We start from the raw sequence: 17,134 nt of genomic DNA, 5'->3' as shown, positions 1-17,134 counted from the left end.
TTAATTTATGATTGGGTGCCCTAGAACATTATTAGACTTCTTTGTGGCGCGTTTAACTTCATGAAGACTCATGCTTCTAGTTCTTTTGGCGTGAAATGATCTGATTCCCGGGTTTTTCTTTTTGACGTGAAAATGTCTTTAAAATTTTTGCTGGGTGTGGGGAGGCAATCGTGCCCACATGAGTGACAGTTTCTCTCCAAGTAATTTCAAACGTTAGTAACTCAAGCAAAAATAGACACAGCGAATTTATCTTGGTCTAGTTTAAATTGGAAGGATGAAAGTTTTTGCCAGTATTGCGTAGGCGTACGCAGAATTTTCTCAAGGGGGGGGGGGGGAAATTTAAATTTTTTTTCTTACGGGTTCCACGTTTTTTCCTGAAAAATAACCCTATAATCTCGGCTTGGGGGGGGGGGGCCCTTTGCGTACGCTAATGCCAGTATGACATTCGTGGTGGAGGTACTCCATGAACTGCCTGTTCGTGCAAAATGAGCTCACGATTTCCGACATTTCGGATTCGATGTCTCCATAAACGGGATTATATCTTAGACTAGAATTATCCAATCCGAGTTAACCAAATTTTGTTTTGAAGAAGAGTATATGTGAACTCAACTAGTCTGCAGCTCGAAGTCTGTATCTTAAAAACTGGAAAAGATACGAGGCTGAATTTGAAAAAGTTTGAAAATTTCCAGCTTTTTTCTTCAAATGTCGCGGTATATGAGGGCGAAGCACAACGATGAGATGCGTAGAGCACAATATTTCAAAGAGAACAACACCAAAATCTTCGGTCCCGAATCCAAAACCAACGCCCAGTGCGGTCGCGAATGTAGAGGGTGATGTATTGAGTCCTTTGGTCGTAGATTATACACTGGTCAAGAGCCATTTTGTACCTGACGTGATACATTTAATCTTATGTATTTTTGGGTATTGAATGAAATCTGCCCATAAAAATGCGCTGACATGTAAGGTTTTTATGTAATTTAAATTAATTAATTATTTTTCCAAGGTTTTTCTTTTTATTTCGTGCTGCACGCTGGAATACATTTATGAAATTAAATATGTGATTATTATTTACTCAAACTCTTTGTAATCAAACATACTACACCACAGCGAGTCTAATTTACAAATCACTGAATTACAAATGTTAGAGGAAAGTGAATCATAAGATGCACGCGTTCATCTCCTGAACTGTACAGACCCGATTATGACCTCATATCATAGAATAGAAGAACATGAATGATTTAGTCGGCAATTTAAAGTATTCGCAATTAAAGCAAGCGGGAATTATGAGTTGTAGGTCGAAAAAATGGAACCTTCTATTTAGCTGAAGAAACAGATTTAGATCAAGATGTGACCGTTTTTCTATTTGTGTGTGTTCCGACATAAATGTACTGATGATGGGAAATTTGTGTTCAGTAGAATCCACAGATGGGGTGACTATTTATTTATTGATTCAAATAAAATCAGCTTCAAAGCAGTATTATTGCATAATGACAATAGACTTCTTTTCTGCGCCTGTGACCTGGTGCAGTAAACATAAGAGAAACATGAAGGCATGATGCTACTGGAGGCAATCAGGAGTGGCAGTTACTCTCTGTAATAGTATGCTCTTCTTACTCCTTGGCTTCGCAGTGTTTATGGAGTACCAGTTGAGTACAAACATTTCACCTCCACTCCATATCAAGTTTTGCCAAACGAAGAGAATTTTGTTAACAGTTCTTAAGAGGGTCAGGCTTTTAATCGTTTGAATGAAATATTTCTCGAATTCAGTGAGGGAAAGCTAAAATAGAGGGTATTTGTTTTGGACCCCAAAATCAGAAGCTGTTACAACATCCGACTTTCGGTTAGTTTATGCTGTTCTGTCTTTTCAAACGTTTCTCGGGTTTCTGAATTCAAATATCTCAGTGAATATTGCAGTTAGAAACGTGGATTTTCTTTTTTTGGCTCAAGCAAGACAGGGAAACAATTTTCTAATTGGGATTTTCAGTACGGTATAATCACAAATAAAAACTTTTTTTCCAATGCTTTTCTATTTCTAAAATGCATTTCAGAGATAAAATAGATTCTTTCTCGCACTCTCTCCAATTTTGTCAATAACAAAATACGTTTCCTTCATATTACGCTTTGCTCTGGATATGGTTCCCATAGGCGCTGGAACCTTTGGACTGAAGCAATTTGTGCTGCTCCAATGAATGAATTTTATAAGGGGGCTGAGCGCCCCCCTCCCACAATAAGTTATGAGTGTACAATGTAACACAACACTCCCCTCCTGCGTATGGGTTCGAGTCCCATATATACGGGATGACTGGCAACTTTCAGCCCCTTCAATGTTTTCATGTCGGCGCCTATGAAGGAGAATATTCTAATACGCCTGAAAAGTTTATATGCCTACGAAGGGATATTTTAAGGAGCTCTAGCACCGGATAGATCTTTATAATGATGTCGGTCATTGGTAAGAGATGATCTTAAGCATATACTTGATGGTCAACATCTCGGAGAATTGTTAAAAATAAAATCGTCTTGGTGTCCCTAAAATTAGTCTGAGCTACTTAACGGAAGTCACATCATGGGCATTCGTGTCGGAAATCGGCTTTCATAAGAGTCAACGGAAGGAAGAATCACATCCATTTCGTTTTCTATTTGAATGTATATTGTTTACGTGGAGCATTATTGGGTTCACTAACTTTTGTTTTTAACGTGTCGAGAATTCAGCCAAGAATGACTTTAAAATTTTATTATTCTTGAGGAAAAATGAGCGTGAATATAACTGGTGGAATCTTTCAAAGATTTGGAACTTTCCTACAAGATCACCACTTGTCCTTCGCAAATTGCTTGTTGGTTATTCTGACTCTAGGCGGTGAACAGGCATTCCGAAATGCCGCGTTCGAATGTCCTTGCATTCAACCTAACGCCTTTGCTTACGGACTGAGTTTTCTTATTGGTCCAGCGTTCATCCTTCTGGTGGTTGGTAAGTTTGAATTGTGTTCTTCCATGATCTTTTTTTTATGTAATAACACGGTATTAGTTCTGTACTTTATATACACCAATACACGTATTCATTCGAACACACACCGGTGGTGTGTGTTCGAATGAATAACACGGTACGGGTGCACTAGATACCCCACAAATATAAAGGCGTTGTTCAGAAGTTAATCAGTCATTAGATTTCGATCTTATGGATTCCAATAGCCAAAATTTTGCGGATTGTTGGCTGCCGAGATGATTAATTTATTAAACTTGGATATATTTAATGATATATCTCAAAAAACATTTCGAAACTTGCTCGAATTCTTTTCCCAGTGATTATTTGATACAACTTAAAAGTATGTAATATTTTTATTTGTAAAACAGGCATCCTAGTCAATAGCTTGACATGGAAGCTCTGCCATGGTTGCATTCACCGATCTCCATCGGCTAAGCACGGCTTCCTCAGGTCTTCAAGGAACTGGGTCATAATTGTAGGAAGAGCAGTTGTGGCTCCTGCAGCTTGGATTTTTGTGGCTTTTCTGGATGGCAAGTATGCACCGCACAAAGCACTCAGAATTAGATCCTGTATCGTTAAATGGCTGATACATAGAAAATAACATGCTTTTGTCTGTTGATCTATCACTTCACCCTCCCCCACGAAATGCCAGTTGTCCTCCTCTCCGAGTAAATTTCTGGCTACAGCCCTGGAACGTTGTCTGTCGAACCTTGATTGTACAGAAATATATATATGCACGGTCCCAGCTAAGAGTTAAGTGATCTATTTTATCTCTCCCCTCCATTAATATTCATTGTATATTATTACGAGTACACAGAGATTATTATTACGTACACCTCCAATTAACTAGTAACTTAACAGGCCTAATTTGAAATTAAATGGCATCCCACCCACATTTGTTATGGGTATTTCCGCCCCAGCCACTTCATTGGAAAATTTGCCTGTTGTGAACATTGAATGTGTATTTGTTCACAATTTACGTGTAAATATTGCTATATCCGGTGCATGATACACTGTAATGGAAAATATCAAGGACAATGTTTCGTTAAATGATAGCGATTCGTGTCAGATGTGGAATTCACGAGAAACGGAAACAGTTTTCGCAATCGATTAGTATGGGCTCGTGAAGCCAGTTTATTTCTATTTTTTTACAATAAACCCCAGTCGATAAATAATAACAATAAATGTAAAAGATATTCACTGCAATGATATTTGTCACGTTGTTAGTAATTACGTGGACTATCTTCCTCTAAGGTCGTGGCTAGTGTTTTCAAAAGCCGAAAGTTAATGAGCATTTTTATTTAGCTCCCTATGATGAAATTTTCATAGAAATGTGTCTTGAAAGAAAAGAATTTTTTCGGCAGTTTGGTTTTTTGTTTCGATATCTGCCTGTGACTCCTCAAACTGAATTCAGCATTTCCTCCAGAGTTTCAGCAATTTGAGAATGCGAGTTTTTACATCAGATGATCAATCTTTCATGTAAATGCATTTAAAGAAAAAAAAAAAGGGAGTATTTTTTCTCCTCTCCTCTAATTCAATGTTTTTTTTTCTTTGTATTTGAACCCATATTTATTATACTTTGAAAACGTTTTTATGGCAGCTACTACGTATGCCTCAAGTCCAATGCACCGTGTATCCAGAAATCTGAAGAGAACAGGTTGTTGGTCGCTGTATCTCAGATCATAAGCTGGGTGTTCCTTGCCTCATTAGTTGCCGCGGTATTCATTGGTGAGACATGAATTTTGTTTTCGACGGTTGCCATCTTGATATTTTAAACTGCTTCCAAATCAATTGGAAAAAACCGAGTATTATTTATGTTTTCAAGTTTCTCTGGTGAATTCTAAAGTCCCCTCACTCATAATTTCATGAAATAGAAAACAAAATAACGTAATTGAAATGCATATGTATAATGCCTTTTTTCTTTGATATTAATTATTAAATTTAATAAAATTTTATTCAATTCCTTACTTCTATTTAATCCGCTGTTCAAGCAAAACACATTCGAATACGCAATACAGCAATTGAAATAAAGAAATGAATTAATCTCAATATCAAGTGAAAATTCAGATAGTATTCAACTTTTCTTGCTGTTTGCCTGTATGCGCTGAATTTCATCTGATGAATTTATCTAAGAAAGTGAATTAAAAATGTCGTTGAAGGAAAAGAAGGGGGAAGAAAATTTTTTTCTTTTAGTAGATATTCACTTTTTAACCAGATAAAATAATAATAATCTAGTAATTTTCGATTTTTTTTTTTTCATCATGCACAAATATGTCCCAGTTATTCTGTGCGCCCGATGTACCGACAGACTTACTTTCCATCACAGCAACTACCTAGCTTTGTACCGAGCAACCGAAAGACAAATACTGGAAGAGCGAATGCAGGTCAGTTAATGCTTTTCGTGTTTTATTTTCGAACATATAATTCGAATGCATATAAAGGACTATATTTATAATAATGAAAATATTGTGTACGCAAATACATCTTAATACGTATAATGTTTACAGATGTAATAATTATTACCATCTGTTTTCATTATATGGTTATGTTATTGACTTTACTGACCACACGCTCAATCTCTGTCTTATCCCCACGGAGGTGATTAAGTACCGTTTTTAACCAGATGGAAAAAAGTGAGTTGTGTTGGGAATGTGCATCGTGAACGCACCAGTTCAAGCATGTAAATGCCACGTACTTTATGTGCTCAGGGCGTACCTATAGGCGTAAAGTTATTGGAAATATTTTGAGGGCTCAGAATTATTGGAAGGGGGAGCTCAAACCTAATATTTCCATAGGTTACTATGAAGATGGTGGCTTATGTTTGGGGGGGGGGGAATATAGGCCAGATACAAGTATACGCCTATGGTGCTACCATTCACCTTCCACATCAGAAATGAGGAAACTGGGACTGAATGATTATTTTTCTTGATGAATTGGGTTGCCAACGGCCATACCATGCTGAAAACACCGGTTCTCGTCCGATCACCGAAGTGAAGCAGCATCGGGCACAGTTAGTACTTGGGAGGGTGGCCACCTGGGAACACCGCGTGCTGTTGGCATCACCTTTTGTGGTCGGTTGAAGATGGTTTTCTATGGTTCCCAACTTCAAGGCGTGAATGCGAGCCGATCTCCCCTTTAAAAAGCCTCGCCACAGAGAGCAACAGACCTACAAAGAGCACAAATGTAATTCAGTCATAACACATCACTCACTTCCCTTCTGAAATATAGATGGCAGCACTGAAAAATCAAACACAACACTATATATGCACTCAGACTGTTAGGCACACACACAGTTACACCTCCGGCACCACTCACTAAGTAGTAAATCGACCATAAATAGTGATAGACCTGAGTTGTGCACGGTTTGAAAGAAAGATTGATGAATTGGGAAAGGTTGCAAATCTGCTAAAATATTACATCGAATCGAAAACACTTGAATATCCGAATAACAAATGGAAAAATAAATAATAGGCAGCGGTATCTTCATGGGTGGGACCAACACGGGCATCATAACTATTTAAAATGTTTATTACAGGGCATATAAAAGATTATCAATTCATGAGCCAGACTCAAAGAGCCCCAAAAAATGATTAGGCCCTCGTACATCTGAATTTGTTAAGGTGACTGTAATATATAAGTTCGATTTCTTTCTATGAATAAGAGGGATAATAATTAGTTTAGAAAATAAAAAAAAGAGTATTTTGTTGAAAAGACTTCAGGTACTACTTCTTGAAACAGTTAAAAAAAATGTTTTCGGTTCAGAACAGAATTCGAAATTGTTTCGGTTTATGAAAAAATTGTTTGAACAATCTATCATTTTCTCCTATTTCGCGGTGCTAACTGAAATTGGAACATCCTCTGAGAATTCTCCTACGTACAATAACGTATTTCTTCCCCCCCCCCCTTGTTTATAGGAAAGAGCATCTGAGTTGGCTAAAGCTAATGTAGACCAATTTCTTGAAAACCATAAACTTAATAAGAACGACTGGGATGAAGTCTCAATGGCGCCTCTCCAGAGCGTGGAATGTGACAGCAGCGATAGAGATGAATGCGATTTTCCTTACACGCCACTGCACCGCTGGGTCAAACAGCATCAGCGAAAGATGTCAGCTATAAATGCTGGGCCACGTGGCATCGAACTGAATCTGGTATCGGAAGAAATACCGATGATTGACGAAAATAACGAACTAATAAATGATAGCTCGTTGTAATTTTTTTTTTTTTTTGCTAAGAATTTCAGCTTTACGCAGCAACGTTTTGAGGAATGGTGTTTTTTCTATTATGCATTTCTCAATAATTCTAACTATGGGCGCCTTCTCATAACATCGATAAGTTCTTTCTGAAATTCTTAATAATAATAATACAGTAAAACCCCTCTTAATGGACAATTCTGAGATGTGGTCAAGCCTTTTTTACGGACAAGTAATAATTTTCTCTTGTATAATAAAAGTATGCATTTCAAACCCCTAATTAACGGACACACGTCTTTTACAGAGTTTTTTTTTTTGCCTCACCGGGGTCCGCAAGAGAGGTTTTACTGAAAATGATAATAATAATTCTTGATAAATAATTATGAACAGAAATGAGAAATTAATCTGTAGTGTTTCTGAGGAGAGAAAGTGAGTAATGAACTGCGATATTTGACATCTTATATGTGTGTGTGTATATATATATATATATATATATCATTTGAAGTTTATTATTATTTTCTAGCTGCAAATTAAAAAAAAATTAGAGAGAAAAGGTACCATATATAGTCTTATCTTTACCAATAAATTACGAAACATAAAATTTGCGGTACATCATAAACCATGAACAGGGCAAGGGCGCCGTGAATGAAAAAAGATTGAAAACCACTGCCGTATACTGTATATCAGTCATTTTCTTACTTCGGAAGGGAGACTGGACACCCAGAACCCACCCCCCTCTTCTTGCTTAGGTATTGAGCCCAGGGAAGTCATTTCAACTTTTTCCGGGGGGGGGGGGCGGCAAAGAACATGTACTCAATATATATATATATCATTTTTAGTGTATTTTCAAATTCCGGGGAGGGGGCAGCGGTCCCCCCCGACCCCCCCAAATGAGGGCCTGATTGAGCCTCGGGCAAAGTGATGTTCGGCCCCATTGGCTTGCAGGGGGGTTTTTTGGGGTTGTAACCCCCCCCCCCCAAGTCGAGATTATAGCGTTATTTTGCTTTACCCCCCGAGAAGAAAAAAAATTGAACCCCCCCCCCTTGAGAAAATTCTGCGTACGCCTATGTTCGGCCCTATTTAGCTCACTGCTATTTTTCATACCAGTTTTCGAAAATTATCGTACTGATATCCTGTATCCAGAACGTGGCCGGGCTCATTCGGTTAAGATTGTCATATTTATTTTGGCACGATTTAAGTTACTATGTTCAACCGAGTATTTATATTAAGAGCGAAGCGGGTTACGGTTCAACTTCATTGCCCATCCCCCCCCCTTCCCCCAGAGACGTAATCACACGGAAGGGGGGAGAGAGACTGAGCAGGCTATAACCTGGGGTGAAAATTTTAGTTCTGCAATTTTGGTGGTCAATATCAAACAATCAAACTGGAACAAAAAAAAAGCAAAGGCGGCGAAGTCATAGGCCTACATCCGTCCCGACCACCGACTGCTCGGACGACAATGAAAGTGAGCAGTGCTACGCGAGCTACAACAATCAGAGAAATATCGTTGGAATCATCACATTCGGATAATTTTTTTTTATAATATTATGTTATTTTAATTTTTTTTTTAATTCCAACACGATGAGTTTCCATGGCTCTCACAAGAGTGGGGCTGACGGGGCTCCAGTCATCCCCCCACAGCATGCTGCAGCCCGACACCTAGTCTGGAATCATTGGCGGGCTCATCGTCGATAGTTAATTTATAGAGTGAAAAAAAAAAAAGAAGAATCGTCCTGGGACCAGAGGGTTACAGCCATGTCAGCCCTGCCCTTGTGAGGGTGGGACAGAGCTAGGGTCATGGCAGTATCGTCTTAATTCACCCTTATTACCGGACACTGCCAGGGGGTGTCAAGGGCAGAGGGGCCCTCACAAAAATGAAATATAGTTGAAATTTTCGAGGAGTATGCATGTAAATTTGCTTGGTAGAGAGGGCCTCAGAAAAATCCCTTGGCCCAGCGCTTATGGTTCTCTTAAGGCGGCCCTGGGCCATGGTTGGTCTGTGCGTCCTTGGGAAGGCCATGTCTTCAACCTTAGGGCCATTCTCATCATTTTTTTCAGGCAATAAATTATCTATTCGGGGTGGGGGGGGCTAAACATTCTAGCCTGCTTCAGGAAGTGAGGGGCCCCCATGCAAGTTTTACTTTACCGATTTGCTCGTGCAGTCAGGGCCGCAACTGGGTCTTTTACCCTGGCGCTGGACCAGAAGGGGCCACAATTCACCCTTCTTTCAACAATACAAAGGTGACCAAGGGATTGCCTCGGGTGACCAAGTGTCCAGGGTCGTCTTAAGAGCATCGTGGGCTGCCGGGTCAATTGGTTTTTGGAGATAAATTCTAGAAAATTTCAACCAAATCCTCATTTTTGTGAGGCTTCTCTTTTTTTGAGGCCCCCGGACCGTGCCCAGGTGGGCCCATGCTTTAAGACGGCACTGCAAGTGTCTAGTTGCGGCCCTGCGTCAAGTTTAGCTCCCATGAGTGAGGGGGGGGGGGAAGGTTTCAGCTTCCCGTGGGAGGAGATACGGGAGGGGGCACCGAAGGTGAAATTGACTGATCTAATGTATACATACATATATGAATTGACATCATCATCATCGTGGCCCCCAGACTTCCAAGTCTATCTCCGCCTAGGCAGCTTCTCTCACAAAATTTATTGGGGTGCTGAGGCTATTTCAGTCCCCTTTCCCAATAATAGATGAATGTACAATGCAACACATTTCCCCTGCCTCGTGCGTACGCGCTTGAGTCGCGTATACATGGAATGACTGACAACTTTCACTCCTCCCCCCCCCCCACCCCAATGTTTTCTTCACGCCCATCAGTGATAATTGACAATTTCCATTTTTGACCATCTTAAAGTCCCGCATCCATGTCAATAAGATATAGTCAAGTTTAGCTATAAGGTGATACCCTTATTAGTAACTTTAAAAATTACTCAACAGATGGCAACCTAGGTTATTACGTGCTTAAAATTGGCAAAGAAAAAAAAAATCGAACTTCCGTAAAAGCAAAAGAATTTTAAATCATAGTATTGAAACAACCATCAATTTTTGAATATTTTATCATCAACCAAAATCTGATAGCCAGCATTTACTGAATTGATAGGAATCCAAAACAAATCATGGATGCGGCAGAAGGTGAGAAAAAGGAAGGTAGAAGTAAAAAAAACTACCTACAACCATGACGAGTCGGTTTCCGATTAGATTGAAGACGCCATCTGCATTGTATGTGAATTTGGAGATGGCGGCTAATAATTATTTTGGATTTACTACTGGAGGAACCCAATATGGGTAATTATTTTAATTATGAATCATATCCTAATAACTTATCCAATTTTTCGCCGAGTTATAACTTTTGAGTTTCTTTTATTTGAAAATACAGTGTTCGACTTGGGGCGTATTGTAAATCGCCGGTTCAAAATGGCGCTGCGGCAATGGCAAGGGTTATATAACGTGATTAGAATGATTTTTCCGTTTCAAAATGTACCGTTTTGATGAAAATAATTCGATATAAATGGTTTCTCATTGGAAACATAACGGGATATTGCTATTCTGTATGCATGGGCCAAATAATGGGCTAAGCCATTTGTATATATGGTAGGCCTATGTCGCATTCGTCCTTCAAAGCGATATTGCGGAACAGTTGCGAGTTTCACCCTACTCAAAGTGATTATTGAGCGCGATATCGTTAATTCGATGCAATTCTCATTTATGTGCCATTGTTGACAAATCACGTGAAATGTATCGCAAGCTTTCATTGTAGGGTTTATAAGGATTGTGAGGATGAACCACTTTTTTCTCACCCATGCAGGGCAAGAACTCTACGGCGACCGAAATTGGGAATAAATGTGTCTTTTTCCCGAACTTTGTTCTGTTGCCCCCCCCCCTTCCGAAAGTGTTTCCTAATTCCCCCCCCCCCCCAATGAAGTCGCCCTATAGGATGTTTTACCTGTAGTTTCTATTGGACCCAGTCCACTTTCGTAAACACTATTTTAAACCGTATTGAAAACCAAAAGTATGGGTAAGATTCGTTAAGTAGAGTTGTGGCGAGTTTGGCAATTTTTTTTTGTCAACCGATTACATTGGCGCTTTGGCTTTTTAAACGTTTTTCATTGTGCATTGTATATCTCAAGCCAACTTGCTATCCCTGTCTATTCTGTGACATTTACAATTTTTATCACCAGCATCGTAGGTTTCATCATCGTAAACAGGTATACTGCTATTCGACTATGTATCAATCATATTTTCCCCTGGCGGGAGAAACCTCCTAAAGCATGACAAGAAGTTGCTAAGAGGAAAATGGAGTCATGTATTGTGGGACTTGTGCTGAGCAAAGCAGTGGTCTGTACAGTTTAAGTTTAGGTCTTTTCAGACCCTTCACAAAATGAAATTTACAATTTAATTTTGTGAAATATATCATATCACAAAAAAACTTATTTTTCGCAAAATTAACTTTTCACAAAAAAATGGGACCTTACAAAAAAGTCTAAACAGACCCCTGGGAAGATATCGCCAAGAAATACTATGGATGGGAACAACTATATTATAATCCCCAAGAGTGGAATTGAGTTGTTTTCAGATGTCAGAACAGGTTCGGTATAACGGGGCAGCTTGGTAATTTTTGGTGACTTTTTTGCAGATCCCATCAAAAGTCGCCAGGGCCGTTAGACACATTACGGGCACAGAAAAAATCGCCAGCATAGAAAACAATATGAAAAATATCATGAAACACAACAGAAATGGAAACATAAATAAGATCTGGAGATTTCTGGGTCCGTTAATAAATGATATGATGCTGTGGGATGCTATTGACGCTCAAGCAAGCATAAAAATGCTAAAACCAACAAGCATAATTATAATAAAAATATCACTAAGACTAATCATCAAAACAACATAAGGTATCTACTATTAAATAAACAACGGTCCTGCATCTTGTATAAATAAATATATTCTATGTATTATATATAAATTAAAACCTGGACTCTTACCAGAATCCCGATTCTTTTTAATGAAAAAAAAAGGATACGGGGCATCCTGTATGCAGAAAAGAATAAATATTGGAAAACATTAAAGGTATACAACCTGAGATATCCAATAATTAAATCCGAACCACACGTTGCCTTAGATCATTTTCTCTTCCTTCTGTATATATAATCTCCTAACGGTTTTTCAAATCATTCAAAACGCCACGGCTATAAGGTGACGTCATTTAGAAGAAAAGAAAGAATGCAGAGGGAGAAGACCCGTTTGAAAATTTCAAAAGACTCGCTAGGAACACAGAAAAACATCCAGCACCATCTTTTTTAACAAAGAATATTTTAGAACACTGACAACCCAGCAGAACAGCGCGTCAGCGCTGGCGACTTATCTTCGTAAAGACGTCGCTAAGTTGGCGTGTCCCTTATACTGAAGCTGTTCCGCATATGTCAACAGGAAAAAGTGTAGATGCTGAAAAAATGGTATGTACAATACTGGTAAAAATGAAACGGGTGGGAACTCTGTGCCAAAATTAACATCTTGCGCCATCCTGCTCCAATAGGGTATTTTCGTATTTTTCTGCGCCAAATAGCTAATTTTGCTTCAGTATGCCCGGAATTTCGGAAAGGGCGTCGAAAAATTTTTGTTCCTGCTTGCCGCGAAACGATTCTTTCCAAAAAGAGCGTGTTTTATTCCACTGTACTTCAACTATCGCCGTATTTAAACTATTGGGCCGAACCCCATCGCGGAACCCCAATAATATCCATGATCGTGCAGCTGAAGATGGTTCGCAATGGTCTTTCAGCTTTAAAGCGCAAATGCGAGTCAGTTTCTGTTTTCAAAAAAAAAGTCGCCACTGGAAGCAGCAGAATTTAATGTAGTCGATCGTCATTGCGTCAAATCCCGATGTTTCGTGAAAAAAAATATCCCGGGAAGGAAAAGAGCTTGTCCGCCGAATTATGATTGCTAATTTAGAAACTTTGCCGAATAACAAGCGTTAAATTGTCGATGTCGCCGAATAACGAGCGTTAAATCGCCAATGTTGCGGAATAATAGGTGTCAAATCGCCAAATAATGAGTGCTGAATCGCTAACCATCGTGTTGATTCTTCCGAAATTTTCTCCCATTTTGCAGCAATTTCTGAGTATAAACAAATTGAAAACTTGATATAGAAAATTTATAATATCTATAAAGACTAGAAAATGTTTAGCCCATTTGAAGGGCTGGGAACAGCTGTCGTATGGTCCGCCACTTGGCGATTATTTGGCGCCACACATGTCTGATGGCCCGACGAAGAGTCGCCAAGGCCGTCAGACACTACGGACGCCGAAAAAAAAGCGTGCAAAACATAATAGAAACCACCAAGCATAAAAATATAAAAAAATATCAGTTAAAAAAAAATTACACCTGGCCCATTTTTTTAATAATAAAAAGATCGGGGCATAAGGAATTCCGGGCATAAATATTCCATGCATTAAAACTAAAACCCGGACCCTTTTTTTTAAATAAACGGATCCGGGCATGTTGAATAAATAAATAAATATTCTATGCATTAAAACTAAAACCCGGACCCTTTTTTTTTAATAAACGGATCCGGGCATGTTGAATAAATAAATATTTATGCATTAAAATTAAAACCCGGACCCTTTTCTTTAAGTAAACGGGTCCGGGCATGAAAAATTCTGTAGGTTCATTTTAAATAATAAACCGATAAAACAGAAGGCATGGCAATGGATGAATAACTAATAAATACAACGAAATAATAAAATGGTATGATACAACCTGAGCAGTAGATAATCCAAATAACTAGAGCTACAGAAGGGAGGAATAATAATGAGAGAGAGAGAGAGAGACGCGCTGGAAATGGAACAACGGCTGCTTAGAATTTTTGAAAAAACGCGGTGAACAAAAGAAAAATCCTGTTTGTTGAAGCTAGCGCCATCTAGTATCACCCAACGAAACCGGAAAAGTGTTAAAAAATACGGCAACCCAGAGAAGCATTATGATGGTCTTGGCGACTTATCGCGAGAAAAAAGTCGCCAAAGTCGTGGCGGACCATACTGCATCTGTTCCGAAGGGCTGCTGTTCCAGACAGCAAATAGTGCCCTCAGTAAGAAAAAATCATCTTAAATAGACTGGTGCGAAAAATGTTATGACAGCCACTCTTTCAAACAAGGTGTCAAAAGCGTGCAACACCAAAAACAAAAAACAAGCTGTTGAAAAGATGTTTGATAACAAAAGACAGTGCAGTTTTATTTTGAAAAGGGGTGAAGGTTAATGAAAATATTGTTAATTTCGTTGCTCCAATATTTTGTTGCTCCATATCCTCAATTTGCTGCTCCAAAACTGCTTCGAATCTTGAATTTTGCTGCTCCGAAATGGACTTTGTCACTTCCCACCCCTGAATGAAAGTAACAAAAAAGGCTAAAATGTTAACAGCTATTAAAATGTGGTCTTTCCTAGATACCTTGGGGGGGGGGGGGTTTGATATCACTTTCAGATGATAACCACAGTAGTAGTAAAAAAATCTAGAAGCCTGAAAATATGGGATATGATATTGGACAGAAGGAAGTTGCAAACCTGGAAGAAAAGTGCCAACATACCTTATACTATAGCAATAGAAAGGAAAAACTAAAAGGACTATGTTAATTTAAAAGGTTAAGCTAGAAATTAAAAATATAGAAAAAAAACGGGAGACTAAATGTCCCAAAGCAGAATTTGCCAAAATTCGGGGCGTATAACAATAGAAGAATTTTGAGAAAAGGTTGGAAAAAAAAACTCAGCTATTGTGGAGGATTTTTATATATAGCATGACATTTCCAGTCAGCCAAGGGTTCATTCAGAACAATGCAAAACATTCTGCTTTAAGAATGCTGTGTATAACAAACCCCTGTAGAAATAAAAGGTGACAATGTTGTTTCTGAGAAAATAACCCATAAAAGAAATTTTGAAAAATAGTCAAGGGAAGGGAATTATACCAGTGTTTGAAAATGAAAAAGAAAAAAAAACAATTCGGGCTCCAGCAAAATTTTTCAAAGCCAGATATTTTTTCATGAAAAATGATCCAAAAATGTTTAACACTTTGACATAACTGCCAAGTCTCTCGAATTGCTGTTCCATCTCCACTATTCTTCTTATCTCTTGCCTTTTGACTGATGACTTTTTTGAATATTCTATAACTTTTGGGGGGGGATTATTCCCGATGAATCCGGGAGGAAAAAACTTGTTTTTTTTTGTTCCAAACTGACATCACAAATGTAATATAAATCGTAATCACTGCCTCCAATCTCAAAAACATAAAATTACATTTTTAGGAGAAAGACAACTTTACCATTTAGTTAGCGTTGATTCTACATTTTGACATCCACAGTTGGCAAAATGACTTGTATTTGCTTTTACCATATGTCTCATTGTGTCAGTTTGTCATGTTTCTGGCCTGATGGCACTTTTTTTTTTTTTTTTTTGGCAAGTTTTGATTTGAGAGCAGTAATAGCAGGTTATTCAACCTAGTAGTTGGCGATGGTTTGCGCAATGCCATGTTTTTTAAGAGTGAAAATAAATTTTTTTTTTACTTTTATATTAATGAACATCTTTTTTATATTCATTTTTATATGGAATTCGGATTAGTGTGAAAACTTCCTTGATTCCCACTCTCCAAAGTTGACAGCTGTGCTTTGACATAATTTCAAAAAATTTATATTCACCCCAATTTAATATAAATTCTATGTGTAAAAATTTGCTGCTGAAGCCAATAATAGTCATGGTCACCTAGTATGGGGGATTCGACAAGTCCTGAATATTGTACTATAGCTGTTTCAAATAAGTTGTTGATTATGTGGATTGTGGACATGCATATAAATTAATATAATATATATTTCTAGGAGTTCGACACCAGCTCAGCCTAACTACTCCACGGGAACAGCGGCTGCTGCTGCTGCTGGCTACACCGTTCAACATGCAGCGCAGCCTTATCAGACTGCAACTGCTGCTGCAGCCACTCAACGTTCTAGTCAGCCTACTTATGAGACTTACCAGCCGGCTAGCCACAATGCAAGTAGTTATCCTTATGCTGCGAGGCAACAAGTAAGCTTTCAGTTCAGTGTCCAAGATGTATATAGAAATTAAATTCTGTGTATGTTACTTTTTTCCTTACCAGCATTGTTGAAGAAAAAGGTGAATTCTATGAACATTTAAATTTGAGATACCGAAGTCAAAATATTATGAAACCCGTATAATTTTGCTCTTGTTAAAGAAAATATCCCTTTTATATATTCAAACCTGTTTTTGTGCGGTGGATAGGGACCGTTTTAAAAAATATCACGTAGAAAATGACTAAAAACCTTACGAAATAACTAGGAATTGCTTTTTTAAACGAAATCAAGACACGAGGCTTATCTGCTACTTGGAATCTTGCCGTACCTTTTGGAATCTGATTTAGAAAATACACATGCGAATATTTTAAAATATTTTATTTATATATGTACTTATTTTACACATATAAAACTTTTCAAAATGTATAACCATTATTCTTTTTAGTCTGACAATATGCGAATTTTATTGTGGTAAACTGGTTCAAAATCACTTTCGTCACTTGAAGATACTACCTCGCACTCGTTTAGAGTTGACTTTTTTTCAGTTACCATGTAGTCTGTGATCAGTTTTTGCGACGACTATTGTTTCACTAGACGCTTATATATGTCTCGGTAGCCAGAGATTGCAGCTCTTTTTGTAATTTTGAAGTTCTTTCAGAATATTGGCATCGACTGCAAGAAAATTACCTAATTTACTGTGAAGTTGTAGTCCTGCATAGATTTTATCTGCTGTCATATAATCGGGTTCTTCGTGCCCATCAGTAACATCTGTTACGAAATTTATAATGCCATCATTCCTTACAGTTTCATCCTGAATCATTTCGACAAGATCATTTTCACTGAAAGTATTAAAACATCCGCCAATGCCTAGTGTAACGATGTGATGAAATATCAAAAATCG

At 38.2% G+C, this 17,134-nt stretch overlaps 2 protein-coding genes and 1 non-coding gene across 7 annotated transcripts in view; all 3 read left to right on the top strand.

Annotated features, from left to right (window-relative positions):
* Window positions 1-2,617: 2,617 nt before the first annotated feature.
* Window positions 2,618-10,352, top strand: LOC149079052 (calcium homeostasis modulator protein-like). Of its 2 annotated transcripts, none has more exons than XM_089241328.1 (5): window positions 2,618-2,965; window positions 3,349-3,514; window positions 4,581-4,708; window positions 5,261-5,364; window positions 6,895-7,702. In XM_089241328.1, the coding sequence occupies exons 1-5, from the start codon at window positions 2,749-2,751 to the stop codon at window positions 7,189-7,191; spliced, it is 912 nt and encodes a 303-aa protein (XP_089097454.1). In that variant the 5' UTR covers window positions 2,618-2,748; the 3' UTR covers window positions 7,192-7,702. The 2 variants fall into 2 exon arrangements, with proteins under 2 accessions (XP_089097454.1, XP_089097455.1); XM_089241329.1 differs by lacking the exon at window positions 6,895-7,702 and adding an exon at window positions 10,272-10,352 and having other exon boundaries at window positions 2,651-2,965.
* Window positions 5,921-6,039, top strand: LOC149079053 (5S ribosomal RNA). Its single transcript, XR_016193879.1, has one exon. It is a non-coding gene; the product is annotated as a 5S ribosomal RNA (ribosomal RNA).
* The window catches only part of Zn72D (Zinc-finger protein 72D), a 46,199-nt gene continuing 39,393 nt past the window's right edge, over window positions 10,329-17,134 (top strand). For all 4 annotated transcript variants that reach the window (XM_089241327.1, XM_089241326.1, XM_089241325.1 and 1 more), the window contains exons 1-2: window positions 10,329-10,456; window positions 16,024-16,225. In XM_089241327.1, the coding sequence (XP_089097453.1) occupies window positions 10,347-10,456; window positions 16,024-16,225 (312 nt within the window). In that variant the 5' untranslated portion in view covers window positions 10,329-10,346. The remainder of the gene's footprint in view (window positions 10,457-16,023; window positions 16,226-17,134) is intronic.

This window comes from Pholcus phalangioides, unplaced genomic scaffold (assembly GCF_987345545.1).
Source record: "Pholcus phalangioides strain wild (caught in Gottingen) unplaced genomic scaffold, Ppha-v1.0 ptg000013l_1, whole genome shotgun sequence".
NCBI lineage: Eukaryota > Metazoa > Arthropoda > Arachnida > Araneae > Pholcidae > Pholcus > Pholcus phalangioides.
Note: the sequence above shows the minus strand (reverse complement) of the source record. Positions and strands in the feature narration are given on the sequence as shown.

Excerpts from the sequence above, each read along its gene's own strand:
- LOC149079052 (XM_089241328.1), top strand. The coding sequence starts at position 2,749 with ATGAGCGTGAATATAACTGGTGGAATCTTTCAAAGATTTGGAACTTTC. Across the intron at positions 3,515-4,580 it reads GTGGCTTTTCTGGATGGCAA|CTACTACGTATGCCTCAAGT; the intron begins GTATGCACCGCA and ends TTTTTATGGCAG. Across the intron at positions 5,365-6,894 it reads TACTGGAAGAGCGAATGCAG|GAAAGAGCATCTGAGTTGGC; the intron begins GTCAGTTAATGC and ends CCTTGTTTATAG.